Consider the following 27789-nt stretch of genomic DNA (forward strand, 5'->3'; position numbering starts at 1 on the left):
TATCCTTCCCCCTGCTGGTGACAGCCTGTCAATATCCCTCTGACGAGCTATCAGTCAGACTGTCCCTCATCCAGACACACAGCCAGTCTAATGGACATGAGGAGGGACGCAACCAATGAAGTAGGAGGTGTGTATTGTTGATGCTGAGGCCTTGGAGCTTTAGAGGATAATAAATCCCAACTCATGACAATCAAAACAAACAGGCACAGTATTAGATTGGCAGGTCAACTCTAATGCAGCTACTAGTTTAGTAATATGTGCCAACAAGGGACAGCAATAAGCAAGTGACATGGAGATTCTTTTAGCTGTGGTGATAGCACTGTAATGCACAACTACAAGCAGCTTTTAGCTTTAACCAAATGGCAACAAATACAATAAAACAATCCAGTGTTCCAAATATTCATTGACTTACATGCTCTTAACAGTATAGTTAACTGTTTTAATTAAGAGTATGCTACTTAAGAGCAGGCAATGTAACTGCACTTTAAAATCACATGGAAACTTGTTGATGCTTTTGTAAGATAGAAGACTAAGAGATTATTCACAGCAAATCTTAGTGATCATAGTAATTACATAGTTACAATGTCATTAATTATGTTTAAATGTTTTAGTTCTGAAATTATACATTTGTATTTTCTGGACCTAATACTCCAGAGTGTCTCTGGAGTTTCTCCAAAGTTCATATGTAAGAATGGCATTAGCAATTATTGATAAGCACAAATAAATATGGAGCATATTTAGACCGTAAATGTATTTATTCCTCAGCACAAATTACCTTCAAAATAAATATAAACAAACTCTCTGAAGTCTCATTGTATTACATGTCAAAAATGTAAACAACTTTATTTAAAAACAAACAAACAACAAACAAAAAAACAAAACACTGCAAATACATAATCCAAAAGGTTTTGCAGGAAGGTTTTCAAACTAAAAACACATACTGAATGCAAATATACACAATCAATTAAGAGTGTCTGGCCTGAAGAACAGTAGCTGTACACTTTATGGCAAAGTTTGTAGATACCTGCTTGTAAAAGGTGCTTCCAAAATCAATTGTATCAATAGGGATTTTGTCTGTCTGTTTGTTATCATAGTTTCTCTACTGTTCTGTACAGATTGACATCACTGGATGGTGTTCTCCACACCTTTCCACTGCTACCGTGATTCCAAAAGAGTATGCCATTCTATTGGCGATGCTCTTCTATGAAGATTATACAATATGTGCACACCTATGTCTGTAACGTGCACACTGTAATTTAGCTGAAACCCCTCCTCATTAAAGGTCTCTACAAACATTTGGACACACAGTGAAGCTAAACGGCAGGCTAAACAAGGACCAGGCTTGAAAGTAGAGAGGAAAAAACTCAAGATGCCTATGAAAATATATCATTTTACAATTGTATTTTAAGCACATCATAAAATAAATTCAAGACTGTGCTAACAATTACAACACTATACTATAACAATAAGTAACAATTACTATAAGACATTTCCTGCTGGTGGAAAACAGCTTTGGCAGTAGTTTAATAATAAAGTCAAGGTTAAAAGAGTAAGGTACCATTATGTCCAGTAAATGTCACAGTACCATCTAAAACAACCTGCTGCTGATGTGTGAGGAGACTTTCTGTACTTGTAAAACCTGTATATGTACAAAGTATTTAATCTATACTCATCAAAATATTGACCATAGTCTCAAAACTTCATACTTGAAAGTGAATATTGCACAAGGTTTAAGTAATGATTAAGGCTTCATTAGTGTCATATGCTTCATAAGCCTTCATTTCTCCCAGTATTTAATGTTTGTTTTCTTTTCTACACTAGCATTTCACCAGTAACGGAAACCAAAGCTTTAATACAGACTCATTAAAATCCCCAAAAAGGTGAGTGCAGATAAATCACAGCACATTTCATCCAAGGAAAACAGTCTTAATAGAAAACAGGACATTTCCCTGGAATCTACAGGAAAAAGAGCACACAGAGTGCAGGACAGTGTATAAAACAGCATTCCCTTTTCCTTCACAATGGTTACATTTCAAAAACCATGGAGTTTTAATGGTGTTTTTGTACAGCACATGATCATGCGAGCGTGTGTAGCAGATGCCCCATGTCCAACTGTTTATTAAAGAGTTATTCCACGTATTTGTCAACACTTCTGCATATTCAATTCAGATTAAACCAAGTAATTTCGATGGACAGTTATAAAGCTGTGATAAGAAGTAATTTCTACAATGTCTACCCAGGTATCTCTCAAATGGATATTCCAAAAGCCAAAAACAATTATAAAACAATGTTTCAGACATCAGGCAACATACTCATAACCATCTGAAGTAGAATTTTGTGATGTAGGTTCCAGAGGCAGCAAACTCTTCAGATGTCTGGTTCCCATCATCACTGGGATTATTTCTGAAGGTTTTGGAAAAAGGAGTATCAAAGTGGTGGTGATGTGAACCTGACTTTTGAAGTCTTTACTGCCACTAAGAGATGAATCACATAAAACTAAGTGGTTATAAATATGCTGTCTGATTCCTGAAACATTCTTTCAGACGTTGGCCTAAAATATTTTTACAGTGTGTTAATCGCGTAGAGCTTCATGGGGAGAACTGTAAGGCAAAACCGTCATTAAAAATAGATCACACCACATACTATATCACCATCTGCTTTACATTTAAAAACACAAAACAGACATGCGGGTTCATTAATGGATTTGGACAGTTAATAAAATGACCATCATTTGTGTTGTACATGTTGCAACCCTTGGTTATGTGTCTATACAACAGTGGCTCTTGAACTGGTCCTCAGGGACTCTTAGATGGTCCATATATTCAGTTTCAAGTTGGACTGAAGGCAGAAAACAAACAAACAAACAAAAAACCCACTATTTCACATCAAACAGCTCTTAAAATCATATACAAAATCCTATATAGCAGTGGCATTCAAACCCTGGTGCTGGAGTAACCCAACTCCAGTGAGTTTCAGTTAGAGTTTACTATTAAATGAAGTCCCAAAGTCCTGTTTCCGGTCCTGGGTTTTGTAATTGCTTTTATTTGGTTTGTTAACCAAACCGTATGCAACCTGTTCATCTAGTGTCATATCTAGGTAAACACAAACTCCAGAAACACACTCTGGAGTCTGGATTTAAGGTCTGGACTTGAAGGGTAAAAAAAAAAAAGTAGTGACCTCTACAGAACCCCCCCCCCCCCCCCCCCAACCCCACATACACACACACAACCCAAAAACTGTACATGGAATGTTCACACAGTCCTGCACACACACACACACACAGAGATGATTCCAACAGCTATAATTCCTCAAAGAAGGCCACTCTGGATTTAGCGCTCTGTAGTGTCAACTGTAAAAGAAAGAACAGAAATGAATATTACACACATATCACATTACATACATTTAATCACACATTTTTAATGGCACTGTTGCCAACAAATAAGGAGAATGTGAAGGCATTCACTAGAGTTTACTTAGCAGATGAAGTGAATTAGTGTACACTGATCCTGCAAGGCCCTGCTGAAGCAGAGGATTAAGAGCGGAGTCTAAAGAGTTCTGTACAAATAACACAAAGGGGATTATATGAGACATGCATGCTGTCCTACGAATATCTCGACATATAAACCCTTTATACCATGAGGAAACTTTCTGATAAAACAGCTACATTAATAAATCCCTTCAAGATTCTCCCAAGATCAGCTCTAAAAATATGTGAATAAACCCAGGTACTAAAACTCAAAATAGACGCGTTGCTCAAAAGGTTAATTATTTCTCAGCTTATGATTCTACAATTCTGTTTTGCAGACAGCTTAAGCTTCCAGGTCTCTGAATTATTACAAGAACAAAACCCGTAAATGTGTAGATTTATGTCGGATTGTGGTCATGTGTTTCTGGTTTTTGAGAAATGCATCTGTTTACTGAGAAAATTTATTTTCTACAGCATTAAAAAAGGGATCCTTTCCTCAAAATGTAGTGGAGTAGATGATTCTAGGAGGCATTCTTAATTAAATAAAATATCAAAAATACCCACTGATTTGGGAATTTTGCTAAATTTATGTGAAAGTGTTAATAACATAATAATTAAACAGCAATCATCTCATTTTAAAACTGGGAAAGGATGCACCTGGTTCACCACCATAAAAAAAAAAAACATGTTTCTTTATGGTAGAGTTGCAATTACTGTGAATTAAGTAACAGAGACTTTTAATATAACAGGATTTCTAATATAATTTATAGCTACAGCTCCACTCGTTCTAAACAAAAAATATTACTATGTAACTGATATATTACACATCTGTTATTGGCAGCTGACACTCTTCTGAACACCATTGATTTAACAGAATTTACAAATAATCCAATACACGCTTTTTGAGTCACAGACGCAGACTGACAGGACAGACCTCATTGTCTTATGTAATGATAACGTTATACAGAGCAACAATAAGGGTGTGACTGACTGGTGCGAGTGTGTATCAATCTGTTTGCCTAATTCCCACTGACTTATCCGTGTGCCGTGCTCCTTTTGATCACCCATCACACATCTCTCCCGGCTTGCAGCCGGTGAAGTTTTGAAGCCCTTAAACACAATGCCTCACTGGTAGGCTCGTTGGACAGGCAGAGTAAACAAAACAAGATGAGATGGAGATGACGGGAAAAACAAAAAACAAAAACAAACATGACATGGAAAACAAGCTGTATTCCCCATCACAGCCTTAAGAGAAATGGAATACGAGGGTGATTTCCAGGTAAGAGAAGCTCTGGGAGCCATCAATTTCACACTAATGCACCACTCAAATCATACGGACGGTTACAACAAGGAAACTATAGTCTATTATTTCAACTTCATCACTAAGCTTACAATTACACTTTTTAAAATTTAGTTTATATCTCTTTATTGTATGGATGTGCACTAACTCTTAAATTAAACTAACTTTTTTTTAAAGGTCAATCCATTAACCACAGGATAACAAACACGCAAAATGAACAGCATTTATTAATGTAGGCTTTTAAGGTAGCTGCACTTGTAATGCACAAACAATTGCCCAGAGAGGAGAACATTTATCATTGATTTGTTCCTTCATGAATCATTGGTTGAATAATGGAGATGGCCTCAGATGAGCCAATGAGCCAATATGTATTTCTGTGAGCAATAACGCCATGCACAGCTATGCTACACTCTGCCTTCCCAGGCACATCTTAAGTAATGCATTCCTGGAAATGCAGCTTTACCAATGTGCACATGGAAAGGCACTTTTAACAATGTGTCCTTGGAAACTTGGCTTTTACAGTGTGTCCTTGGAAGCACTTCTTTTAACAGCTTGTCCTTGGAATTACACGTCTTTAACAGTGTCCTTGGTCACTGTCACATTATAGGTGCTCTGGGGGGAATGCTGACATACCCAAAAAATATGAGTGAACATTCACAATTTGCAGTCTGGTAAACATTTAAAAGCAGTTTCACTGAACTGCTGCCCTGTTTATTTCCTTCGTATTCCTAGTGAAGAAGCTTTAGATACCTGACAATTATTTCAGAATGTGAATACTAATGGTTCAACTTCAAGCTGCATAACTAAATCTCACCATCTTTCTTTCTCTTCATAAAAATAAATATCTATATGTGCTATAGATTAATGACGAAAATGGTGTTTGCATGTCTTAAGACAACACGTAAAAACGCCTCAGCTTTGAGAACGTGTATTCTTTATGATTCTAAGAAAAAAGTATAAAGCAGAAATTAGAAAAAGAAAAAAGAAATCCGGCAGTACTTGATTAACCAGTTGAATCATTAGTATTCACATACTGAAATAAGTGTGCAGGTATCTGAAAAAAGACCTCTTTAACAAAGGCTCTGAGGAAACTACCCACTGGGGAATATAAAGGTATTAAGGACTGATTTATAAACATACAGTACTGTGCAAAAGTTTGGGCACCAGAGATTATGAGATTTAAAAAGCTCAGCAGTAAGTGATTATTTGCTAAAGAACAAACAACAAATAACACCCAACATTAGAATAAAACCAAATAACATTACTCCAGTGAGTGTGATACTCTGTGTGTGAATGTTTTGGTTTAACTTTTTCCAAATCTCTCCTTGTGGAGTCCGTATTATTTGAGGTTATCTTCCAATACCTAGTTTTAGTGGTTAATTAATAAATTTTTATATAATGTGTGCTGCTGATTTAACAAACTCAAGGAGAATCTGAGCAAAACATTGTTCTTCAAACTCACTCACATATGCTACTTTATTCAGTCATTTATTCATTCATTATCTGCAACCAATTATCCAGTTCAGGGTCGCAGTGGGTCCAGAACCTACCTGGAATCATTAGGCGCATTGGACTGTGGGAGGAAACCAGAGCATCCGGAGGAAACCCACGTGGACACAGGGAGAACACACCAATTCCTCACAGACAGTCACCCGGAGCGGGAATATATATATATATATATATATATATATATATATATATATATATATATATATATATATATATATATATATATATATATATATATTTATTTATTTTTTTGTATTTACTGTGATTATATATAACTTGATACAAGCACCACTCTTAATGAGAAGGCATTTGTTTAAATATATAGAAATATCTTAGGTGCCTAAGAGTTCTGTACAATATTGTACGTAGCTGAAATATGGGCTCTTCTGAATATAGGCTTATGGCTATGAGTCGTGTCAAAGCGTAAACTTAAGACTGCATTCGTGGGGTGTATTCAATAGCTGTATCTCCACTAGATACGCTAGAGAGGGGTGATGAGACATCACAATGAATTACATCCAACTACATCTGTACTCACATACATTGACCAATAATATGCCAAAAAGATACTTAAAATGACTAAACTGTAAAAAATAAAAGGAGATATGCTTTTCTCTGGACAGTGAAGGATAAGTTTTTTCCACATTGCCCATCTCTATCCACGACATTCAAAATGCTAACATAATGCAAGGCGCTTGGACCTGAAACCAGACCTGCTTGGATCCCAGCAGGCGAGGGCCTTTCACCAACTGCAGCTTGTGGCGGTTCACTGAGAGGCTTTCTCTGCAGCTCTCGTCCCCAGGCTACATTAAGCAGCAGGAAGTATTGGACAGCAGGACAGGGAACAGTTCGCGCTCATTAATCATCCTAACAGGCCGACCTGAAAAGCCACTAGCCCCTGTCACGCTGCCTCAGGCCCAAGGCTCCACCTGCCTAGACCAACTCAGACCATGTAGTTTACCCACAGACTCAGTGCTGACCATTAGTGAGCCACTGTAGATTATGAGGGCAGCCATTTGCTGGACTAAACTAAACTAAACTAACAGACATGTGACTTTAATATACATCATAAAACATAAAAAAAAAAAGAAAAAAAAAACCCCAACCCATTGTCGAAGGTAGTTTAGAGTAAGTTTCTGAAAAGTTTAGATTTAAAGGAACACTACATAATATTTTAGAAATAAAATTAAGGCTTCAAAATCACTGTGATGATCCGCTGATAATTGGGTGTAATTGGGAGAACAGAGCCTCTGTCACCGCTACTCTAGGCTCAACACTGCTAAGTTTGGAGCAGAGTAGGAAACAACCCCCTCCCCACTGATTTCAGTACAGTGCCTTAAAAAAAAATAGAATTCAAACAGGGGAGCCCCAAGAGCTTAAATAAATAAAACTAGAGTTCTTCAAAGTACTTCATGTGCATAAAGAAGCCAAATTTGAAAGAAGGGCTATTAAGAATGGGTATCTATCTATCTATCTATCTATCTATATGTATATATGAATGAGAGAGAGAGAGAGAGAGAGAGAGAGAAACACTGGATTCCTAACAATAAGAAGAAAAACCCAAAATACCTAGAACAACACCTGCTTCAGGACAAACAAATAAATAAATCCCTAGGTTTCCTATAGACATCCCCATTTCCATTGTGAGAAAACAAGCTACAGGTCTAAAAGGATGTGTAGCTTTCAAGAAGCAGTTACTGAGAAAAGCTAATTAATAAAAATAAACAAATAACTTGGATTGTGAAAAAAAGGGACATAACCAAACTCTAAGACTGAACTGTATAGGAGTCCGATGTACCCATATGCACAGATTCCCTCAGTGACACCGGTTTCCATACAACATGGAAAATGAGGCACCCTCCGACAGAGCCTGGGGAGGAACTGGAGACACGACTATATTTTTTTTCACTATTATATATATATTTTTCAAATGGTCCATAGTTTAATTGGAACTGGAAGTGCAGAAAGGGCTCTCCCAGCAGTGACAGGATGATGAGAAAAATACGGGCTCAACACAGGTCAGGAAAACAACAGCTGTCAGAGGGACGAGAGGATTTGAGCGGATTTTGGCTTTGCTGAAAAGCCGTAGATCCGCAGAGGCGGACTTTCTTCCCTAGGTGCACCGCCTTTCTCTCTCCTGCGCTATGTCCAATTAGACAATCACACCAAAGCAGACTCTCAGCGCACACACAGGAGAGCCCCTCAGACCTAACGAGTAATCACAAGACAGAAATCAATTAGCGCAGCTCTAACGAGGACATTTCACACCCGCCGACTAACCGAAAGAAGAGAGTCCGTGCCTGGAATGAGCTTTCTAATCTACCGCTTGGTAAATTCTGATTAAACTGTTCAAATCTTGGGTAGGAAGATATTGGGTACGATGTTTTAATTTGCTTATTGCTCTGGAAGTAATGAAATATCTGATTTATTGCATTTTATTTCATAGAACCAATTCCATTTGGAATGAAAGAGTGCTTATGGGGTTAAAAAAAAAAAAAACTAACAAACAAAAACTAATTAACAGCTTGTGCAAATGGTAAAATTGTGATGGTGTATTCAGCTGGACTTCGCCTGTTTGGTGTTGGACTGCAAGAGTTTCCCCTCAAAAGAATGGCTGGACTTTTCTTCTGATCCGTAGGGGAGATAATTACAGAGTTTTCAGCTCTCTGAAAGCACATCTTCACCTGCTGTGTGATTCTGAATGATGATTCGCTAATGATAACTGTGTAAGCTCCGGCCCTCACCACTGTTCACTCAGGCAGGCTCTGCTTCATAATTACTTCTGAATAATACATCACAAAGGCACGCTACTGTCTAAAAAATAAATAGTGTGGATTCTTGGCGATAATCCACTCTGGACAGACATGTTTGCGATGAACACTTCCCTCTTAGACTGCTGGATTTTATATTTAATATAAAGGTTTCTAAAACATTGTAGACTGCAGTGCATTTCTCAAATAGCGGATACAGTGTCCTGCTCAAGGTCATCATGAGGAAGTAATTGAAAATGCACAGAAGGTCTACACAATCTATCATTGGACAATCATTACTGCAAAGGCCTTAGCACCACTGATATTACAAAGGGCTGCAAGGTCAAAATGAGTCTCAAACTAATCACAGAATGCTTTATTACGTCTCCTGGCCTAATACATCTCTCCTGACCAATCACATGTGTTTTCTGTAATGAATCAAGGTATTCGCATGGAAATATGAACACTAATTATTCTGGTCATAAATAATGGAGGCCAAGCTTTAACCATTTAAATATTGGTAAGTAACAGGTATAATATTCATTATAACATTATATAATGTTAAGGTAAACAATATTAATTACCAATTACTAATAGTACAACACATTTTCTATCATATTCTCATTTAAACAGTAACAAACATATCAGTACACTATAAACGGTTTTGTGGCCAACATATCACCACATCCTTGTACACAACTAAGTTTGCTAAGTGTTCTAATTAGTATTCTGAGACTATTTGTAGAGGCTGATGAAGCAGTATGTAGTGGATCAGTTTATGCTGTAGGCTCTGGATGTTTGGATATCGTTGGATTGGTGTAGACCCCCAGCAGCGTTAAAGTTCATGCGCAGAGTAATGCTTTAAAACATTTTCATTCAGAGTGATTTGTATGGTTGTAAATGTTGCATAACCCTCATACTTCAGATGAACATTACACAGAAAAGCAAAACACCATGACTAGAGTAATTCATTTTTAGTGAACAGGAGGTGCTTTACTTGTTCGATGAGGGTAGAGAAGATCCTTTACGTAGATAGAAAGTAGATTCAGCAAATTGGGCTTAAACCCAGAAGTGTGGGTGCATAATTTGTCACACATTACATTTCTCTGCCTGAGCTCCAACAGGCAAATCCAATTAAACGTAACAGACTGCACCTGCGTTCCAAAACTTTTACTTCTACTTCATTTTTAATACTTTTCAGCTACCAAGGGCATTCATGGACATCTCTTACACAGAATAAGCTTAGTGACTTTTAGAAATGAACCATGAGTTTCATACAGTACTTCCAAACATTGACAGGCACTACTTACAATTAGTGAATTCAGTTTTGGTGATAAACCCCTCATTAATATCCATACCTTTCATTTCAGAGAAACTGATCTAGACACAAAAGCCTACAGAGTTTTGGCCATCTACCTAATAAAATGGCCAGGGAGGCAAATGGAAATCTAGGCATGCCTAATAAATGGGCATCTTTGGGTATTTCTTTTTGTCTGCACCACAGATTTACACAGAACCTGCCTCCAATACTTAATGAAACATTTCAGTTTTTCATCAAACCCAGTCTTTCAGTTGAATAAATTTCATTCTCAATTTCAGTCCATTAACTTCTTGCTAGGGGCATATTTCTGTAACCACTTTCTCATGATTGCTTTTTATTATTATTAACAACCAATAATGCTTTCAACAAATACTTGTTATTATTTCCAGGAGATTTGAGAATATATTACCCTGAGATAAAAAAGAAAGCATGAACATTTAGTCTCTAAAACCCATACAAATACGGTTACCTCTTTAACATTATGAAAATAAGGTTCTCCTTTTATTATTTACTGAATTCAACTATTTTATTGTTCACTCATGGCTGACACAGTCAATCACAACTGGTCTTCTTCAAAAAAGCACTGACCAACAGAATATCAAGCAAACAGCTGTTACCATGGCCAATGCTAGGCCTTGTCTAGAAGGGTATTACGTTCCTCAGAATTGGCCTGCGGAGCTGTCTGTGTTCTATAGAGTGATGGTGGAATGTACTGGAAGTGTGTTTGTGATCCAGAACTAATCATTCAACATGAGTACAAGACTGCACTAATGTTTTTTGTATGAAAGCAACCATCCCATAATGCTATATACTGTTATGTTGATGTGTCCTACTATATTCTAAAAGCACAGTGACACGATACACACATGGCCTCCACTATTCATCAGTGAAACTGTTAATGTCTGCGGGATCACCTGAAATCCACATACACAAAAAACTACCAAAACCCTCCACATAATGGTTTAGGAGACGTATCAAAAACAGTGTGAAAACAACAGTAAAATCATTGTATTCCAGATTACATTAGATCTCAATGTAGCATCCCTGTTATGATAGAATTCCACAGTAACTGATAATCAATATCACAGTGTAACAACAACTTATTAAGTATGCACTGACTGTCCAGCAATAACGTAAGACATAACTAATACAGTGACATTTTTTTAGTTCTATACTCAGTGTATTTGAATGACCATGAGGTTCAAGTGCAAGATGTTGGCTTTAATTCAAGGGTATTTATATCCATACTAGGTGAGCCAATACAGTTGGTGCACTCAATATAAATGTAAATATACTTGAATTAAAGCTGGCACTTTGTACTTCTACATCTCAGCAGATTTCACCTTTGTGCCTTATGTATATTGAGTCCTTCTGTGTGTCAGATGAGAGCAAAAATAAAAAAAGATCCAGGCTGTAGGTAGGAGGTTCAACCTTAGCGCTACCTTGAACCTCCTACATGAATACAGCATGAATAGAAGCCTGAATATTTTTTTTCATCTGTCACTACTGTATAAAGCCTATGGCCTGCTACCAGGGTGACAAATTTACACCCACTACCTGCTGAATATGGGGAAATATTTATATTTGGCAGTTAGTTTTGCTTCACCCACCATATACATCAGCAGTTTAAATCATTTTCACATGCAAGATTGCCCACTGATAACAGATCCAACAGGTTTATCCACAAATATGTCCAACAATTAATTTAGCATTTTAAGAAAACAAATGGGACATAGAACTGATACGTTAAAGCAGTGGTGTTAAATGTTGTAGCAAGCTGGTTGTGGGATCGAGAGTGTGATGAGTAAGTTAAATTAAGGTATACTTCTGTGCGCTTTCACAAAATCTGTAAATAAATTAAGTGTATTTGAGGTCCGAAGCTTCAGTTATAAGTATTTCATAAGAATATACTGAGTGTTGTACAATGAATGTCAGAAATTATGCTCTATTTTATTGCTGCATGTTGTGAGCTACACACCACTCATTGCATATCAGAATACTCCAGTTACAGAAGTGAAAAATAGTTAGTTGTGCAGTGATCAGAACATTGTACTAAACTGAAGTGTAGTATATTGATTATAAGTGAGATGGGTAGAATCAAATATGGCTTTTACTTTTGGTTAAAAATCAGTAGTCCCATGTCAAAGAAGTCTAATATGATGAATATGTATCTATACACTCTTTAGATTTGTGCTTAGACAAGCTCAGAGAACATAGACTAAAGGAAGTTCCAAATTTCAGTTATTCAGCACATTAACAGGGACCGAAGCAGATGGACTAAAAAGTGAATTTGCCATCCCGCCTTGTACATCAGAAGCACTTTTCACTCTGGTCGTGTCGATGCGAGCAAAATCCACATTTGAAAACTAGCCTATGCTGAGTACTCCGAACTGGAGCTCTAAAGGAAAACTCACCTTTTTGAAGTTGCTCTGCTTGCTGGTGCCTCTCTCTGCATTTTCATTATGCAGGATGTCCAGAGGAGTCTCACGCTCCTTCAGCTTTAGAGACTCAATCTCTGTCTTCAACTCGTTCAGCTGTTCCTGCAGGTGTTTACTTTTCTCCATGTATTCAACTCTATCAAAGAAAAAACATTTAAAAATGAAATAGTATGTTTACTAAAAGACTGATCATTAAAATTTACATTTACATTTATGGCATTTGGCACACACTCTTCTCTGGAGCCACTTAAAAGGGTGATTTGTGTTTTGTCAGCGTTTGTATTCTAGCTAGAACAAACAGGTTAAAGCTTTAAATACCCTTGAGCTCAGACACTGCGGTGCTGATAAAAATCAACCTGAAATCAAAATGGACCTTTTCACCTTGTTGGTTCATGTCCTTAGTCATTTTGAGCACAATCCACTGTGACACACAATTCAAAATCCTTATTTCTCTTTGTAAACTTTGATCAAAGGGACTTTTGCCCACATCTACACTCTCTCTGACTTTTCACACTTACAGTACGACAAAATGTGGGCTCCATATTTAACCCATCTGTGGCGGTGATATACACAGACACATACATAGGGGACTGAATCAGTGACCATCCAATACCAAGCATACTTCTTTATCATTTAGGCCACGGCTGCCCCTATGTACTAGAGGCAGGGAGACAAAGTAATCAATAATATTATAGCAGCAGGTAGTGTCGCAGTCACACAGCTCCAGGGCCTGGAGGAGTTGGTGTGTTCTCCCTGTGTCCGCGTGGGTTTCCTCCGGGTGCTCCGGTTTCCTCCCACAGTCCAAAAACACACGTTGGTAGGTGGATTGGCGACTAGAAATTGTCCGTAGGTGTGAATGTGTGTGTGTCTGTGTTGCCCTGTGAAGGACTGGCGCCCCCTCCAGGGTGTATTCCCGCCTTGCGCCCAATGATTCCAGGTAGGCTCTGGACCCACCGCGACCCTGAACTGGATAAGCGCTTACAAATAATGAATGAATGAATTATAGCTTTTTTTTTTTCTTTCTCCCAGCCACACTTCCACAACTCCCACCAACCGGAAGAGATTGCCAAAAGCTTATTTTTTATCAAAGGATCGGCTCTGTGTCTTTCATTTATTGATTAACTAATTGAGTTTCATGTTTGTGTTGTAATACTGTTATGTATTAGTTAATTTACACAACTGATCATAGTTCTTGCAATTGCAATTTAGCTCAATCAGATACTAGCCAGTAGGCTTTTCGACCGTGCTGGAAGACTGTAGTGCAGCTGCATGGTGAACAAATGTAGTCAGCTTTTTTCCTTTCAAACACATTTATGTGATGAATTTGTCATAGTTTAATTTTTTTTTTACTAATTTTTTGCCTGTAAGAAAAAGAAGTCATGTGGACACCAATAAGCTACATCACTAACCAGCACTTAAGCCCACCACCTGCTGTTTACACTCAATCTCAGTGAGAAAAAAAATGTTCCATAAATCCTGTCAAGTAATTTTAGTTTAAGGGAACCATATGTCAATACAATGTAATTTACTTCATGAACCATTACATTATCTTGTGATTATCATGATGTTCATAAACATTCAAGTACTGCTTTATAAATGATATTCAATGCTTATTCATGTATTATGAAGTCCTAGTTTCCTTGATAATACATAAGCTAGCATAAGATGTCCATAATTTATAAATCATCTTATTATCTTATGAACACTGGCATAAGTTTCACATGAATATTCAGGTACTGCCTCATAAATATGCTATTCAGTGATTATACATGCGTTATGAAATCCCTATACCCTCTGTGGCCTTTGAATGTTGAATTGAATATTCTTCAAAAAACATTTTTTTAAATATAAAAAATGAACCAAAGGAATGTTACCATGGCCATTGCTACATTGTTCACTGAATTGCAACAGTAGGTAAGTGTTAAATATCATTGTGAATTTGAAGATATTAATATCTACCCTGGATTGAACACACATCATAACACCAGCCCACAAGCACCTTTGAGAAAACAAGGGAAATCTATGTCACAAACCAATACTTTACAAAGCCTAGAAAATCTCAGCAAGTCTCAGATATCCGGAGCTTTTACTGTGATGAAGAGCGGAGTGGACAGGCACAAGGGTCCACCTGAAGAAAAGAGGGGGTTTTATTCACACATACTCCGCTCTACTCACTTCTCCTTCTCAATCTCCATAGACAGGCGTTTCATGTCCGTGTCTTTGAAGTCAAAGCTTAAGTTCTCCGTACTGTAGCTGAGGTTCGGGAGGTCAGCAGGAAGAGTGCAGGGAGAAAGTGGAGCAGCCTGAGAGGGGTAGAGGGAGAGATGAGAAAAATAAGACAGGAATTAAAGACAAGAATGAAAGAAAGACATTCAACAGAGAAAGAATGAGAAAAGAGATTGAAGTAGATGAAGAGGACGCACAACAGAAAGGAGAGTAAAAGATAAATTTAAAAGATGAATGAAAAAGAAACATAAAAAAGAGATAGATATAAAAGGGAGGGAGGCAGGGAGAGAGAGAGAGAGAGAGAGATTAGCTACATTCATAAACTGATTAAGTTTTTGCTTTTTTTTTAAATAGCAGGTCATTTATAAAGAGTTCATTCAAAAATAATGTACAATACAGTAAAATAAATTAAGCAAGCTATATAAGCAATATATTACAATTAATAGTACACACCATACTGAAACTCATTAGGTAACTAATTACATACTCAATTAGTTCATTGTCAACTGAACAGAACTAAAAAAAATTGAGAGCTAGTGCTGTGACTATATAAGTATTTATTTATTTATTTATTAAACTAAAAAACATGTTGAACACACTATCAACAAAATAAAATCATAGCACAGTGCTAATAGAATAAACCCCATTCAGAGTGTGACGTCCTGTAATGTAACTCTCAGACATGGTCAGTGCTTTATGTTTAATAATACGCAGGCTGGAAGTAACCTCTGACGCATTTAGATTTCACAAATCTGATGATTAGATGCCTGTGCGATTCAGATAGAGCAGAAGGGAGCTTCTGAATGCCCAGAATAATATCCATCAGCTTAAGAGTAATAGCTCGGAGGTGCTGTCTCCTGTTACTCACATTTACATTTCCACTTTAATAGCATTTATAAAGGGGAAAAAAAATCTTTCATTTTCATGCTATTATTATTCAAATTCCAGGCTCAGTAGAACACACCGGAGCTGCACATTCAGCCAGAGTTTTATTAAATGCAGGCAGTAAGCGAAGTGCACTCTAACATGATGTGTATTTGACCCCACGGTTGTTATTCAATGGAGCCGACTGATGCGGCGACAACTTTCTCCGTTCACAATAGGCAAACGTTTTGATCCCAGCTGTAATCTGATTCTAAAGAGCAGTAATTTGCAATACCTGCAACGGCGGAACCTGTGGGACAGCTATCTGCACTGTCTGTATCAGCCCTTCTCTCTTCTTATCTAGTCAACATGATACTGATAAGGCTGGAGGATCAGTGAAGTAACTTGCTTAAGGCAAAATACTAGGAATTTCACCAAGGGCTCAGAAACGAAGGAGAATAGAAAATGTCAGCAGCTATGGACTGCATTATGTCTGGTGACAAAATCTGATTTAAACACTGACTATGAATCACATGCGTACACAAAAAACTAAATGCAAACATGCATAAAACATACAAGAACTGATGCAATCTCTCAGCCAAATATTTCTTGAATGAGAAGAGGGATCCCTCAGCTGTCCAAGGTCAGGTAACTCAACCTAACTGGACAGTTTGCATTCTCCTCCAAGCATGTTGAGTTTAATGTGTTAGCAGCAGTTCAGAAACTACATTACAATACTTGTATCACTTAATTACACAATATTTTTAAAGTGCTATACTATAAGGCATTTGCACTCGTGCTGATCTGCTCTTGTACAGCACAAATGTACCTATTAATCGAGGGATCAGTTTGCTGTGAGTAATCATGATGAATCACACTGTCCCTTTTTAAGACTGAAGCTAGGGTTGGGCGGTATAACGATAATACGGTATACTGCAGCACTTAAAACTGTGAATGGTATCTCAAAATGTGGGTGGTATATTGGTGTGTGTGTGTGTGCGTGTGTGTGTGTGTGTGTGTGTGGTGTCAAATTCCTGTTCTGTCTTTAAAAGTTGACTAAAACGTTCATGTGCATTTAAGAGAGCCACAGGGAGGGGGCGCTGTGGGAGCTCAATGACTGCTGATATCACTGGAGAAAAACACAAGCCGCAGTTGTAAGTTTAGCGCTGAGTTTGGGTTAAAAGAGAGAGGAAGAAATCCTTCACTCAACTTTGTGCTCACAGGTATAACGCTTTATCCTCTAAATGTGTGTGTTTTGAGCCTCAGTTTGCTGAAAAAGCTGCTGTGGTGTGCTAAACCACAAGTGCCTGTTAGCATCAGCTGTGCTTAAGTTAACACCGCCTTATTTAGCTTATTTTAGAAATGTTCTGTTCCTTCAGCACCAGTTGCTCAAATTTGCTCTCTCAGAAACGGGTTTTTATCGTCAACACAAAGACAAAGCACCTCCACGGTAATACCATATACTGACTATATTGAAAATGTGAATTCCGCCCATACCGACCAAAGCTTTTAATTATGGATATTTAAATGAAATAAAAGAATCAATGCAAAATTAACACAATGGAATCATTTTTTATATTTATATATATATAGTGTCCATTGATTTAAAAAAATTAACTTTAAAATTTAAATTTAAAATTTAATTAAACTTGTACTTAAATAATGCATTAATCGCCCACGTGTTTTAACATATTAATTTTGACAGCCCTAGTACTAATATATTACTCCCTTATACATTACTGTAAATACTGTTTAATCTTTTGGAACCATATTTTCTGGCTTGTATAAGCTGTCCTCATACTAATACTTCAAAGACTGAGAGAATGAGTCTAGCAAGAAAATCAATCATGTCTCAAAGGGAAAAAAAACAACAACAAAAAAACCATCAGCACTAAGTGGCTTCAAAAGATGTGTCAAAAGGGAGCGACAGCCATTGGCATCATGGCTAATGCGTGTCAGAGGGAGTTTGGTGGCAGGGCATGCTGCCAGTGGCCCTGCTGTGCTGGGGAAGTGGTGTGTACCGAATAGGGTGATTTGCTGGTGATCTCCAGCAGCTTGTATTTGGCTCTGCGCTCTGACTCCCTGGCCTCCTGCAGGTCCTGCTTCAACTGATCTGCTTCTTTAGCTCTGTGGAGATACATAAGTATTAGTGACTTGCCTTGGGCATGGGAAACCTCCTCTAACTGACCTAGAATGAGTCAGTTATCCTTAGTAAAACCAAAAAAAGGTGATATCAGTTCATACAGATAACCCAATAAGAATTCTGACCTTAACCCTGGGTGATATGGTGGTAGATGGATGAAAAGAAATTGAATACTCCTACTGAATGGAGCAGAGATAGAAAATTCCAATGGTAATTTTCTCTATTGCAGTGCCGAAATTAATTAAATGCATTATTAAGTACTATTTGTAATTCCAGATGTTTGTTGACACCATTTACAAGTGAATTCACTCACTTTAAAGGAATACTAGGTAACATTTGATTTATTTTGCTGCTGGGGCTCCCCCTAGTGTAATTCATTTTTACAGCACTGCACTGAAATTAATAGGCAGGGGAGGGAATGATGTTCTTCCCTACCCTCCTTCAAAAGTTACATAGTGCAGTTTCTGCAATGTTGACCCCAGAGCAGCAAAGACAGAGGGTCGTTACTCCCTGTTACAGGTCACTGGAGCATCACAATGATTTTGAAGCTGTAATTTTAAGGTATAAATACTACATAGTGTTCCTTTAAGGTGTACTCATTGTGGACCCTAGCATTCACTTGTGTAAGAGCAACTGGTATGGCCCTCGTAGAAATGCATGAATGAAAGGAGAACACACACTTCTATCAATATCCTTGACTTGCAAGTATTAATGGGACAAGCAGGTGTCCACAAACATTTGGTCAATCAATGTATATTATCTGCATTTCTATTTGTGTTTTGCTCAACAGCCAATAAACAATATGATTAATAATAGCACACTGCCAAATGTTTCTTTCTTAAAGTCTGTGTGGGTGAAATTTCACATGGTTGCATACTCTGATGATTACTTAATGAGCAGCTAGAATGTACAGTGTAATGTTATGGCAGGAAGGAAACAGAGTATGCCCTGCAGTGGTGGAAACATCCACCAGAGGAAAAGTGCAACAGAGAGGAGGGAGGATGAAAGATGGGGAGGAGAAGGAGATAGAGGGAGAGAGGAAGAAAAAAGAAAGTTGTCTAAGTGCCATGTTTAATTTTGTGGGTCATTTGTTGGTAATGGAAAAGCAGAATAATTCCACATGGATTTTGCTATGCACATGTAGAGACATAAGGAAGTGCTAGAAGGCTCCACAGAAATTCTATGGGAATTGAGTAATCAAATGAATACAGCCTTTCTGAACTTTTTTTAATTAACTGTCAATGTTTGATCAGAGGGTTTAGGCTTTGGGAATGTGATCATTTGTGATGTTGCAGTAAAATGAAGAAAAACAGCATTAATGTACTCCCAATATATACAAAAGCTTGTGGATGCCTCTTCTTAAAAGTAAATACAGCTATTTTAGTACCCACTGAGACCCATTTCTGACACTGCTGTTTAAATATGAGAGACTTAATACTAAGAATTTATAACCTTTTCTATTCTAAAAAGCAAAAAAAAAAAAAAAAAAAAGAATAAAATACAAAATAAAGTGAAAACAAAGATTAAATAAAAGGCCAAAAACAGAGAACACATTATACGTTATGATTACACATACCTATGTACGCAAAAACTTAACAATAATAATAAAATGAAAAGAGACCATTCTTTCAAAAAGCATTCCCTCAGGTTGGATAATAATTATGATGCAGAAGAGCACTTTCCTAATCAAACTTGCTCTTACATGTTCAACTAGTACCACAAGCCATAGCATACGATTCATGTCATTTTCCTACACGTCAGTTGATGTCAATGATAGTACTGGGGCATCATAATGGAGAATATAATTGTAGAGTTTGCAGTACGACCCAAACAACGTTAGCAAGATTATACCCAGAGCGTAACATAGTCATCATTCACCTTCAGTGTCAGGGTCAATCGCTTGGTGCTCATCACACATGTTCCCTACAAGTTGTTAAAGCCATGATGAAGGATGCATCTGACCCTATGACTTTATTCACCCAACTCTATAAATCAAGTGCCTATAGATGGGCTCTACATTCTGCATCGACATACTTACTCACCTGTGGAACTTTCATCGTTCCTAACATACTGCACTAACGTTAAGGTCACTGAACGTACCCTTTCAATCACTAATTCCAACCTTTCCTACAGATGTCAATGCAGATCCCTTTAGGACTGTACTTACTGTTCAGTTGAGATACCTCTGTCTCTGAAGTCCCTCCATCTTATCTGTGTTCAAATAAGACTGGAGACATCCTTACAGTAATTTATCAGTTTTATTCTCTAATAAGTCCTCTGCATATACAAGATATGGTTACTAAAAATAGGAGCTAACTTTATAATACATGGGAGGCCTGTACTATCCCACATCTTAACATTGCATAAAAGGAGAGAGAGAGAGAGAGAGACAGACAGAGACACCCACCTCCTTTCTGATTCTTCAGCCATTTTCAAGGCAAGTATCTCAGCCTCCAGCATCTTCTGCTCGATCAGCCTCTTCTCCTCCTCATTGCGGATGGCCGTCACCTTTAACAGCCCACAGTAACCCACACTTGTAATATCATAGCTTTCTGAACCCCCTGAAGCTCCCAGCTATCCACACACAGTCCTGAATCTACAAGCTACAGCAGGACACAGCTCCAACCTACCGTTACAATAAATGTGACAGTTTTATTTAACCAAGAATTAATTTTGCATACATGCCTGCCTGTTAGTTTGATGTAAACTGATCCATGATCCCCAGACATTTCTTTCCACATTCTATATTATCATCACTTCGTTATCAATCGGAGGATAAAATACACCATCCAGCCCATCCACTCGAAGTATAACACACTGTGGTTCAGAATGTGCCTTCTGACATTGAGTTAGCACTTTTCAACAAACTAGTGGCTTACAGTACAAGTACTATGAGGTTATTTATATATAGAGGATAAGAATAAGAAAAAACACACACACTATACTACATTTGGTGTTAGATTTTTTTTTTAATACTTTCTTTCCAAAGCTGCTAAATGACTCATTTACCCTCATTAAGGAAATCCTGCCTGGGTATCCTCTTGACTCACCTTGATCCTCTGGATCTCCTGCTCTGCCTCGGCTGCTTTCTGAGCCAGCAGTTTGGCCTCCTCTTCAGCTATCTGAGCTTTCTCTGCTAACAGATCAGCCGTCTCCTCAGAGCGTAGCTGAGAAGGACAAGAGTGCAGAGAGTGGATAAACAAATAAGCAAACGTACATTCAAAAACAAACACACAGAAAGTGTTCTGTTTTTCTATCAGTCATTCTAGGATAGTAAACCACAGCAGAGGTGCAGAAGACAAACACTCAAATAAAATAACTACACAGGAACTGGTTCCCTAGGGTCCTCAGTAGTTCAGTAGTCCATGACTCAGTGCAAATAGTCCCGAGAAAAAAAAGCAAACAACACAGAAGCAGAAAATACTCCTTTTTTTTTTTTTTTGCTTTAAATTTAAAATCTTAGAAACACACAGGGATAATAATCACAAATCAACTGTATATTTCATACAAACATCAATAACGATATTCTTCAGAAACTCAAAGATGTAGGTTTAATTTATAAATCAGTTACACTAATGAGCTGGAATACTTTCCAATTCACAAATATTTATTTATTTATTTATTTATTTATTTGTTTGTTTGTTTGTTTGTTTGTTTTTGCTTGGTCAAAATACCCAAAGCATTGACTAGAGAGGTGTAAAGACCCCCAGCAGTGGGTTGTGGAACTGCAGTCCTGTAGCTGGAGTAACAATACGTTTTGGACGAGCTGTAGTGGCATCTGTGACTCTCAACAAACCATCTAATATCAGTACCTGGCCTTTCTAATGCTCATGTGGCCAAATTCAATTAAACAGCTAGTGTAATCTCCCACATTTACTGTAAAGCATACCCAGAGGAGGGGTATAAATACCCTCGAACAACTAGCCATACCGTGCTTTATTAATCTGATGATTGTAGGGAATATTTATTCTCATGTGACAATATTTGCCTTTTAATGCACAGAAAATGATAAACAAAATATGCTACTTAATATGTTTCACATATATCTTAGTCAGCTTCTTTTTATGTAGAAAAAACATTGCAAAATTTGACAAGCAAAGAGAAAATGCTGATGTACTTTCTAATCACAGTTGACAGCCCTACTGAGAATGGCCCTGTCCGAGTGATGATTTCACTTGAAGGTCCCCTGAGATGTTAGCAAACCAGGACCACACAATCCTGCAGATAAAGCTCAGAGGCAAATTAGGGCAGGGACAGGGATTCTCTTGAGAAATAGACTCTATAGGAAGATTTCATCAGAGGAGGCTGTTTGCAGTCTATTGCCTCACCAGTGCTTCATTGGCCATATGAGCTTCATCCTGCAACAGAATGAGTCTGCGCTCCAAGTCATCACGAGCTCTCTCAGCCTCCTCCCGCAATTGCTTCTCCCTCTCCAACCTCTGCCTCTCCATCTAAAGAGAATAGGGGAGGGAGAGAGAGAGAGAGAGAGAGAGAGAGAGAGAGAGAGTGGGAGTGGGGGTTTGAAGAGGGGAGAAGGTGAAGGCCATCAGGAGAAAAGGTGAAGGATGGAGAGAGGAGGAAATCTATATCACTTTATTGGAGAACACTGTTCTTCAGCATGAGTGAGTGTGTCACAAATGCAAAATTCAGACAGCTCCACCGAGGGCGTGAGTGAAGAGTCGATATCCAAGGTGCCTCTTTATTTTACGACCAGCGAGATCTATGGGGATTCACTTTCAACTTCATAATGCAAGTTTAACTCAATAAAGTGGAGTTGGACTATTCAATTCCAGGAGCACAAACAGCTAAATGGCATCTAGAAGTGGACCCTACACATATTTTGCCTCTGTGCCTCTAAACAAATCCAAACAAATATGGTTTTAATTAGTTTCCCAACCCTTGCAACAAACCCTTACATTCAAGTTATCACCATACAGAGAGTGAGCTGGTGAAATTCATTGAATTCTTATGATTTTAGATCAGTGTTAAACAGTGGAGCCACTAGTTCACAGGCTCTCTGTAGCTGGTATAAATATCTCTTTTGAAAGAAACCTGTAGTTGGTTAGTGTTCTAAACACCCAGTCAGAATAACCTGGCTATAGAATCTGACTCGCTCTTAGATTTCCCAATTCATTAATTTCTTCAGCTAATGCAACACACACACACACACACACACACACACACACACACACACACACACACACACACACACACACACACACACACACACACACACACACACACACACACACACACACACACACACACACACACACACACACACACACACGTATATGACAACATTACATTTTAAAACCAGCAAGGTATTTGGCAAGTGTTGTTGTTAAACTAAATTGCTTGGTGGAAGGACTGTTTATTGTGACATCCCATGCCAATTTTATCAGTTCTACTCACCTTATGAGTGCACTTTGCAGTTCTACAATTACAGACTGTCCCTTTTAAACCTATATATCAGTGATCAGTGACCCCACAATTAAAATGGATAATACATATAGAATACTGCCAGTACTTTTATTGCATAGAAATGTCTTTTGTTTGCATTTGGCATGAAGCCTAACAACACCCTTTAACTCAGGTGAAATCACTGTAACACATGGCCTACTACTTTAATGATCCTTAAACTAACACCAGAATAGCAAATTATGATGCAATTTTTGAAATTAATATCATCATATCACAACCCAATCTCACCACCCCATCTTTTTCCATTTCTCTTTTCTCCAGCCCTCACTTTATTTCCAACCCTTATCCTTTTCTCTCCCACCTGCCTGCGGGCCTTCTCCTCTCTAGCCTGTGCCTTCATCTGCTGGACCTCCAGAGAGTCCACTCTGCGTCTCCTTATGAAGAGGTCGTGGTTCCCAATGCACAGCTGCAGAATCTGAGCCAAAATAGATGGGACAACAGCATTCAGCTGGGTTATTACACATATTTCTTAATGCCATTTGTATTGTGTTTTGTACACCACAATCAAGTTCATTGATCATAAGGTCAAGTTCATTTTGCTTTAATCAAAAATTAGATTCAAATATTTTCAGTCTGCACTTGTCTTATGAAGTTAAATCTCTTTATCAGAATAGAAAGTGTTTTATATTTAGTTGCAATATACAGTTGTGAGCCTGATGATTAAATAACCTGTTGTGTTGATCTTATAACACTGCATTTACACTGCACTCCACTCTTAAATATAAAGGTGCTACACAAGATTATTTTAGCAAGACCATAGAAGCACCACTTTTGGTTCCATAAAGAACTATTTTTGTTTAAAAAATGTGTGAGAACTTTTTAAAGGTTTAAAAATCCATCACTCAACCAATTTAACCATGTTAGCAAAAATGGTTCTCTATGGAACCAAAAGTGCTTCTTCTATGGCATCCCTCAAATAACCTGTTGTAGCACCTTTATTTTTAAGTGTGCTCAAATATGGCAATGGACATTAACATACTCCGCCTCTTCAACTGGCAGCACGCAGTTAAATAATGGTAGTTCCAGTATCATTCAAACAATGTCCTTTCAAGCCCTGCAGTGTTGACAGAGTGAGAAAACACCAGCTTCTGACTGGATAGACAAATCATTTTGACCAGATTCATCTGAATGAAGTTTTTTCACCACACTAAATCCTCCGGACTTAACGTGCCAGACACATCAACCACTGAGAAGCTGCATGGGATGGAACAACACGTCCCATTGAAAATGAACAGGATATATCGTGGTGTATTGACACACACTGTAAGTGCTTTGTAAGTGCTAATAATCTACAAATCTTGTTCAGTTTCAGAACATCACTTAACTTTTGAATTTGCTGATTTTAACACAATGTACAAATAAAATTTGAAAATGTGATTTTCTAAAACTATTTCTACCGTGTATTACTTTTATGGTTTCGTAATTTTTTTTTTATACCATTTCTAAGTTCATGTTATTTCTGTTTACCACAGGTCTTTTTACACTCGTTTTGTGTGTTTTACATTAATTGATTACCAATGTGTAACATTCAGCAAATAACCAGTAATTATGTGTTAAATGTCTTAGTAGTAGATGATAAGTATTTATTTTCACAAAGACACAAAGAAGGGGCTTTTAGACTTCTATAAGCGTCCAAACATCTGTTTTGAACTCCAAGTGTTTTATGTCCTCACAGAAAAGAGAATATTAATATGCAGAAAACCACTACTGGCTACTGACAACATTTAACTCTTCTTTTGCCAAATTCCACTTGGCTTTAGGCTGTCCATTCTGGGCATGTTTCCTAGATACAGATTAGCCATAGATTAAAATTCTGGCCCAAACACAATTTTCAATGGTGAATTAACAACTACTTTGAAATGCAGTCCAGGACTAGCTTTAATCTACGTCCTACAAACACCCCCTCCAAGATTTGGTAGCACACCCCTCAGCATCAATGGGCCGAAATGATAAAAAGATGCCGTGAGGTACTTACCAGTTTATTAACCCGCAGTTTGGAAGAGTTGAATTTGAAGACATCTGCTTTCTTATCCAAGGGCTTAATAGCAAACTAGATTTAAAGGAGAGACATAAAAAACACAATTAGACTTTTACTGTCCCATAAGGTACACACCTCAGAGTGGTTGCAAGACATGAATTTAAATGACCGTTTCAAATTATCCTCAATTTGTGTAGTTACAGTAGAGGTCATACTCAATGTTTAAAGCTAACAGAGAATGAGTGAGGCATATGCCCCATTACAAGTCTATTGTAAGCCTTTAAGAGCATGATTTATTGGAAAAAGATTCACTGCTAACAGGGGTTAATGATGCTTGTAGTAGGTATGTGAACAGAAATCAGATAACATCTGAGAAGTCAAGTGATTACCACAGAAATCACTGGAACGGATTACCACAGAAATCGTACCTAGTATATTACTTAAAAGAAATTCTAATATTAAATCTACAAATAAAATCAACACTGTCTAAGTCACATCTGATGAACATTTGCAGAACCCTCTTATAACACAGGCTTTTTATTGAATCATCCCCATAGATGACACGGGACAATCTGGAAAGGCTGCATGTGAGTTCACAACCCCCAAAGACAAGCATCAGGTGGAGCCCTGCAGCACTGGGTTGTGGAGCAGTGGATCAGTGTTCTCCAGAATGAAGGCGCTCCATTCAGTATATCTGGGATAAGATTTCATGGTGTGTGTGATCTAGAACTATTCATCTAACACAAATCATAAGGCTTATTACTGTCCTTGTGCCTGGGTGCATTTGATAAGTACAGTACAGAGCAAATTACATCAATATCACACAGCACTACGCAGCTGTAATACAACCCCACCTCTTTGTCGCTGTAGGAGATGTTCCGGATTTCATTCCAGGGGAAGGAGATTTTGGGAGTCAGTCTGTTGTTTGAGTTGTAAATGTGCAGGCCGAGGGCATCAACACCCAGGAGCAAATCTGTTCCCTTTTTATTCTTCAAGACATAAATCAGCAGTGAATAAAACATATTTATTGCAAGACAATATCAAAACCATGAATGGCATGCCGTTTAACGGAGCACATAGAGGTCATGGCAGCCATGTAAATTCAAGAGATAGAACGTAGCAACTGTTAAAACCTTGGATATTGTACAACCAGGATGAGACAGAAGAGTATAGCTTTACATTTCAGGGCTCTAGATCTCCCCCCATGTATGCTGAGGAGTATGTGAGGGCTGAAAACAGTGGAGATTAGGCCAACATTAATAGGACCTGCTCGTCCCAGAGTTAGGTAGTAACGACCGTATAGCACAAATCTCCAGGGAATCCACACTGAGATCATTACACTGGCATACAGTAGAACAGCCAATTCTTACCCTAATGGAAAAGTAATTGACCCCATACATCTCCAGATCCTGCGCTATTTTTAAATACTCCATCTCAGCTTCATCTCTGTAACAAATAACACAGGAAACAGAGAGAGGAAAGAGGGGAAAAAGAGTGAAATAGCAAAAGAAAAATGCAAATGAGTGAAGCAAGAAAAGAAAGGATGGAAAGGGAGGAGAAAATAGACAAAGAATGTCATGAGAATAAAGAGGGGAAGAAGAAGAATGAAAGAAAATTGAGCATGACAGAGGGAAGAGGGAAAGAGACAGACAGGGAAAGAGTGTGTGTGAGAGAGAGAGAGAGAGAGAGAGAGAGGGGGGGGGGGGGGTAGCGAGAGAAAGAAGTACAGAGAAAGAGGGAAAGAGAATGCCGGAGAAGAAATTGAGTCAGAGAGAAGCAGGAGAAAAAGAAAGAGGGGAAGAGAGGTAGAGTGATCGAAATGAGCACAAAAAAAAAAGAAAAGCATTAGGGAGTGACGGAGATATAATAAATGAGTAAGCAAAGGAAAAAAGAAAGAGAGGGGGAAGTAGAGAGGGAGATAAAGAGAGATAAATTAGTCATGAATCTATTCCCCACCATAAACCTTAATGAGGAAACTGGAAGTAGCGGAGAGTAGGAATTTTAAATGAGGCAGCATTAAACACATTATACTCTCTGAGTAAACTTCGATGGTCATAAAGCAGGTCTGAATGAGAGAGCATCTACACAAACACATTACATAACATTCACACAATAAATAAATAAATAAACAAACCCACAAATGCACACATTCATTCTCTTTCTCTCATGGACTGTGAAGAGAAAGAATATCTGCATATTTAAGACAGACATTAGCCTGCCTCTTGCCTAGCATTCCACCAATCTTTTGATGCGATACTATGCCAAGCTCTGTATGTGTGTGTGTGTGTGTGCCTCAGAAATCTAAACAGC

General features: G+C 38.0%; 1 protein-coding gene across 2 annotated transcripts in view; it reads right to left on the reverse strand.

Annotated features, from left to right (window-relative positions):
* Positions 1 to 3209: 3209 nt before the first annotated feature.
* The window catches only part of LOC136678266 (merlin-like), a 49587-nt gene continuing 25007 nt past the window's right edge, over positions 3210 to 27789 (reverse strand). For both annotated transcript variants that reach the window (XM_066656252.1, XM_066656251.1), the window contains 11 exons: positions 26850 to 26925; positions 26334 to 26468; positions 25477 to 25551; positions 23803 to 23916; positions 22346 to 22468; positions 21068 to 21184; positions 20425 to 20525; positions 17896 to 18001; positions 14960 to 15087; positions 12761 to 12920; positions 3210 to 3349 (listed from right to left, as the gene is read on the reverse strand). In XM_066656252.1, coding sequence (XP_066512349.1) covers positions 3299 to 3349; positions 12761 to 12920; positions 14960 to 15087; positions 17896 to 18001; positions 20425 to 20525; positions 21068 to 21184; positions 22346 to 22468; positions 23803 to 23916; positions 25477 to 25551; positions 26334 to 26468; positions 26850 to 26925 — 1186 coding nt within the window. In that variant the 3' untranslated portion in view covers positions 3210 to 3298. The remainder of the gene's footprint in view (positions 3350 to 12760; positions 12921 to 14959; positions 15088 to 17895; positions 18002 to 20424; positions 20526 to 21067; positions 21185 to 22345; positions 22469 to 23802; positions 23917 to 25476; positions 25552 to 26333; positions 26469 to 26849; positions 26926 to 27789) is intronic.

The sequence above is a fragment of the Hoplias malabaricus genome, chromosome Y, assembly GCF_029633855.1.
Source record: "Hoplias malabaricus isolate fHopMal1 chromosome Y, fHopMal1.hap1, whole genome shotgun sequence".
Lineage (NCBI taxonomy): Eukaryota > Metazoa > Chordata > Actinopteri > Characiformes > Erythrinidae > Hoplias > Hoplias malabaricus.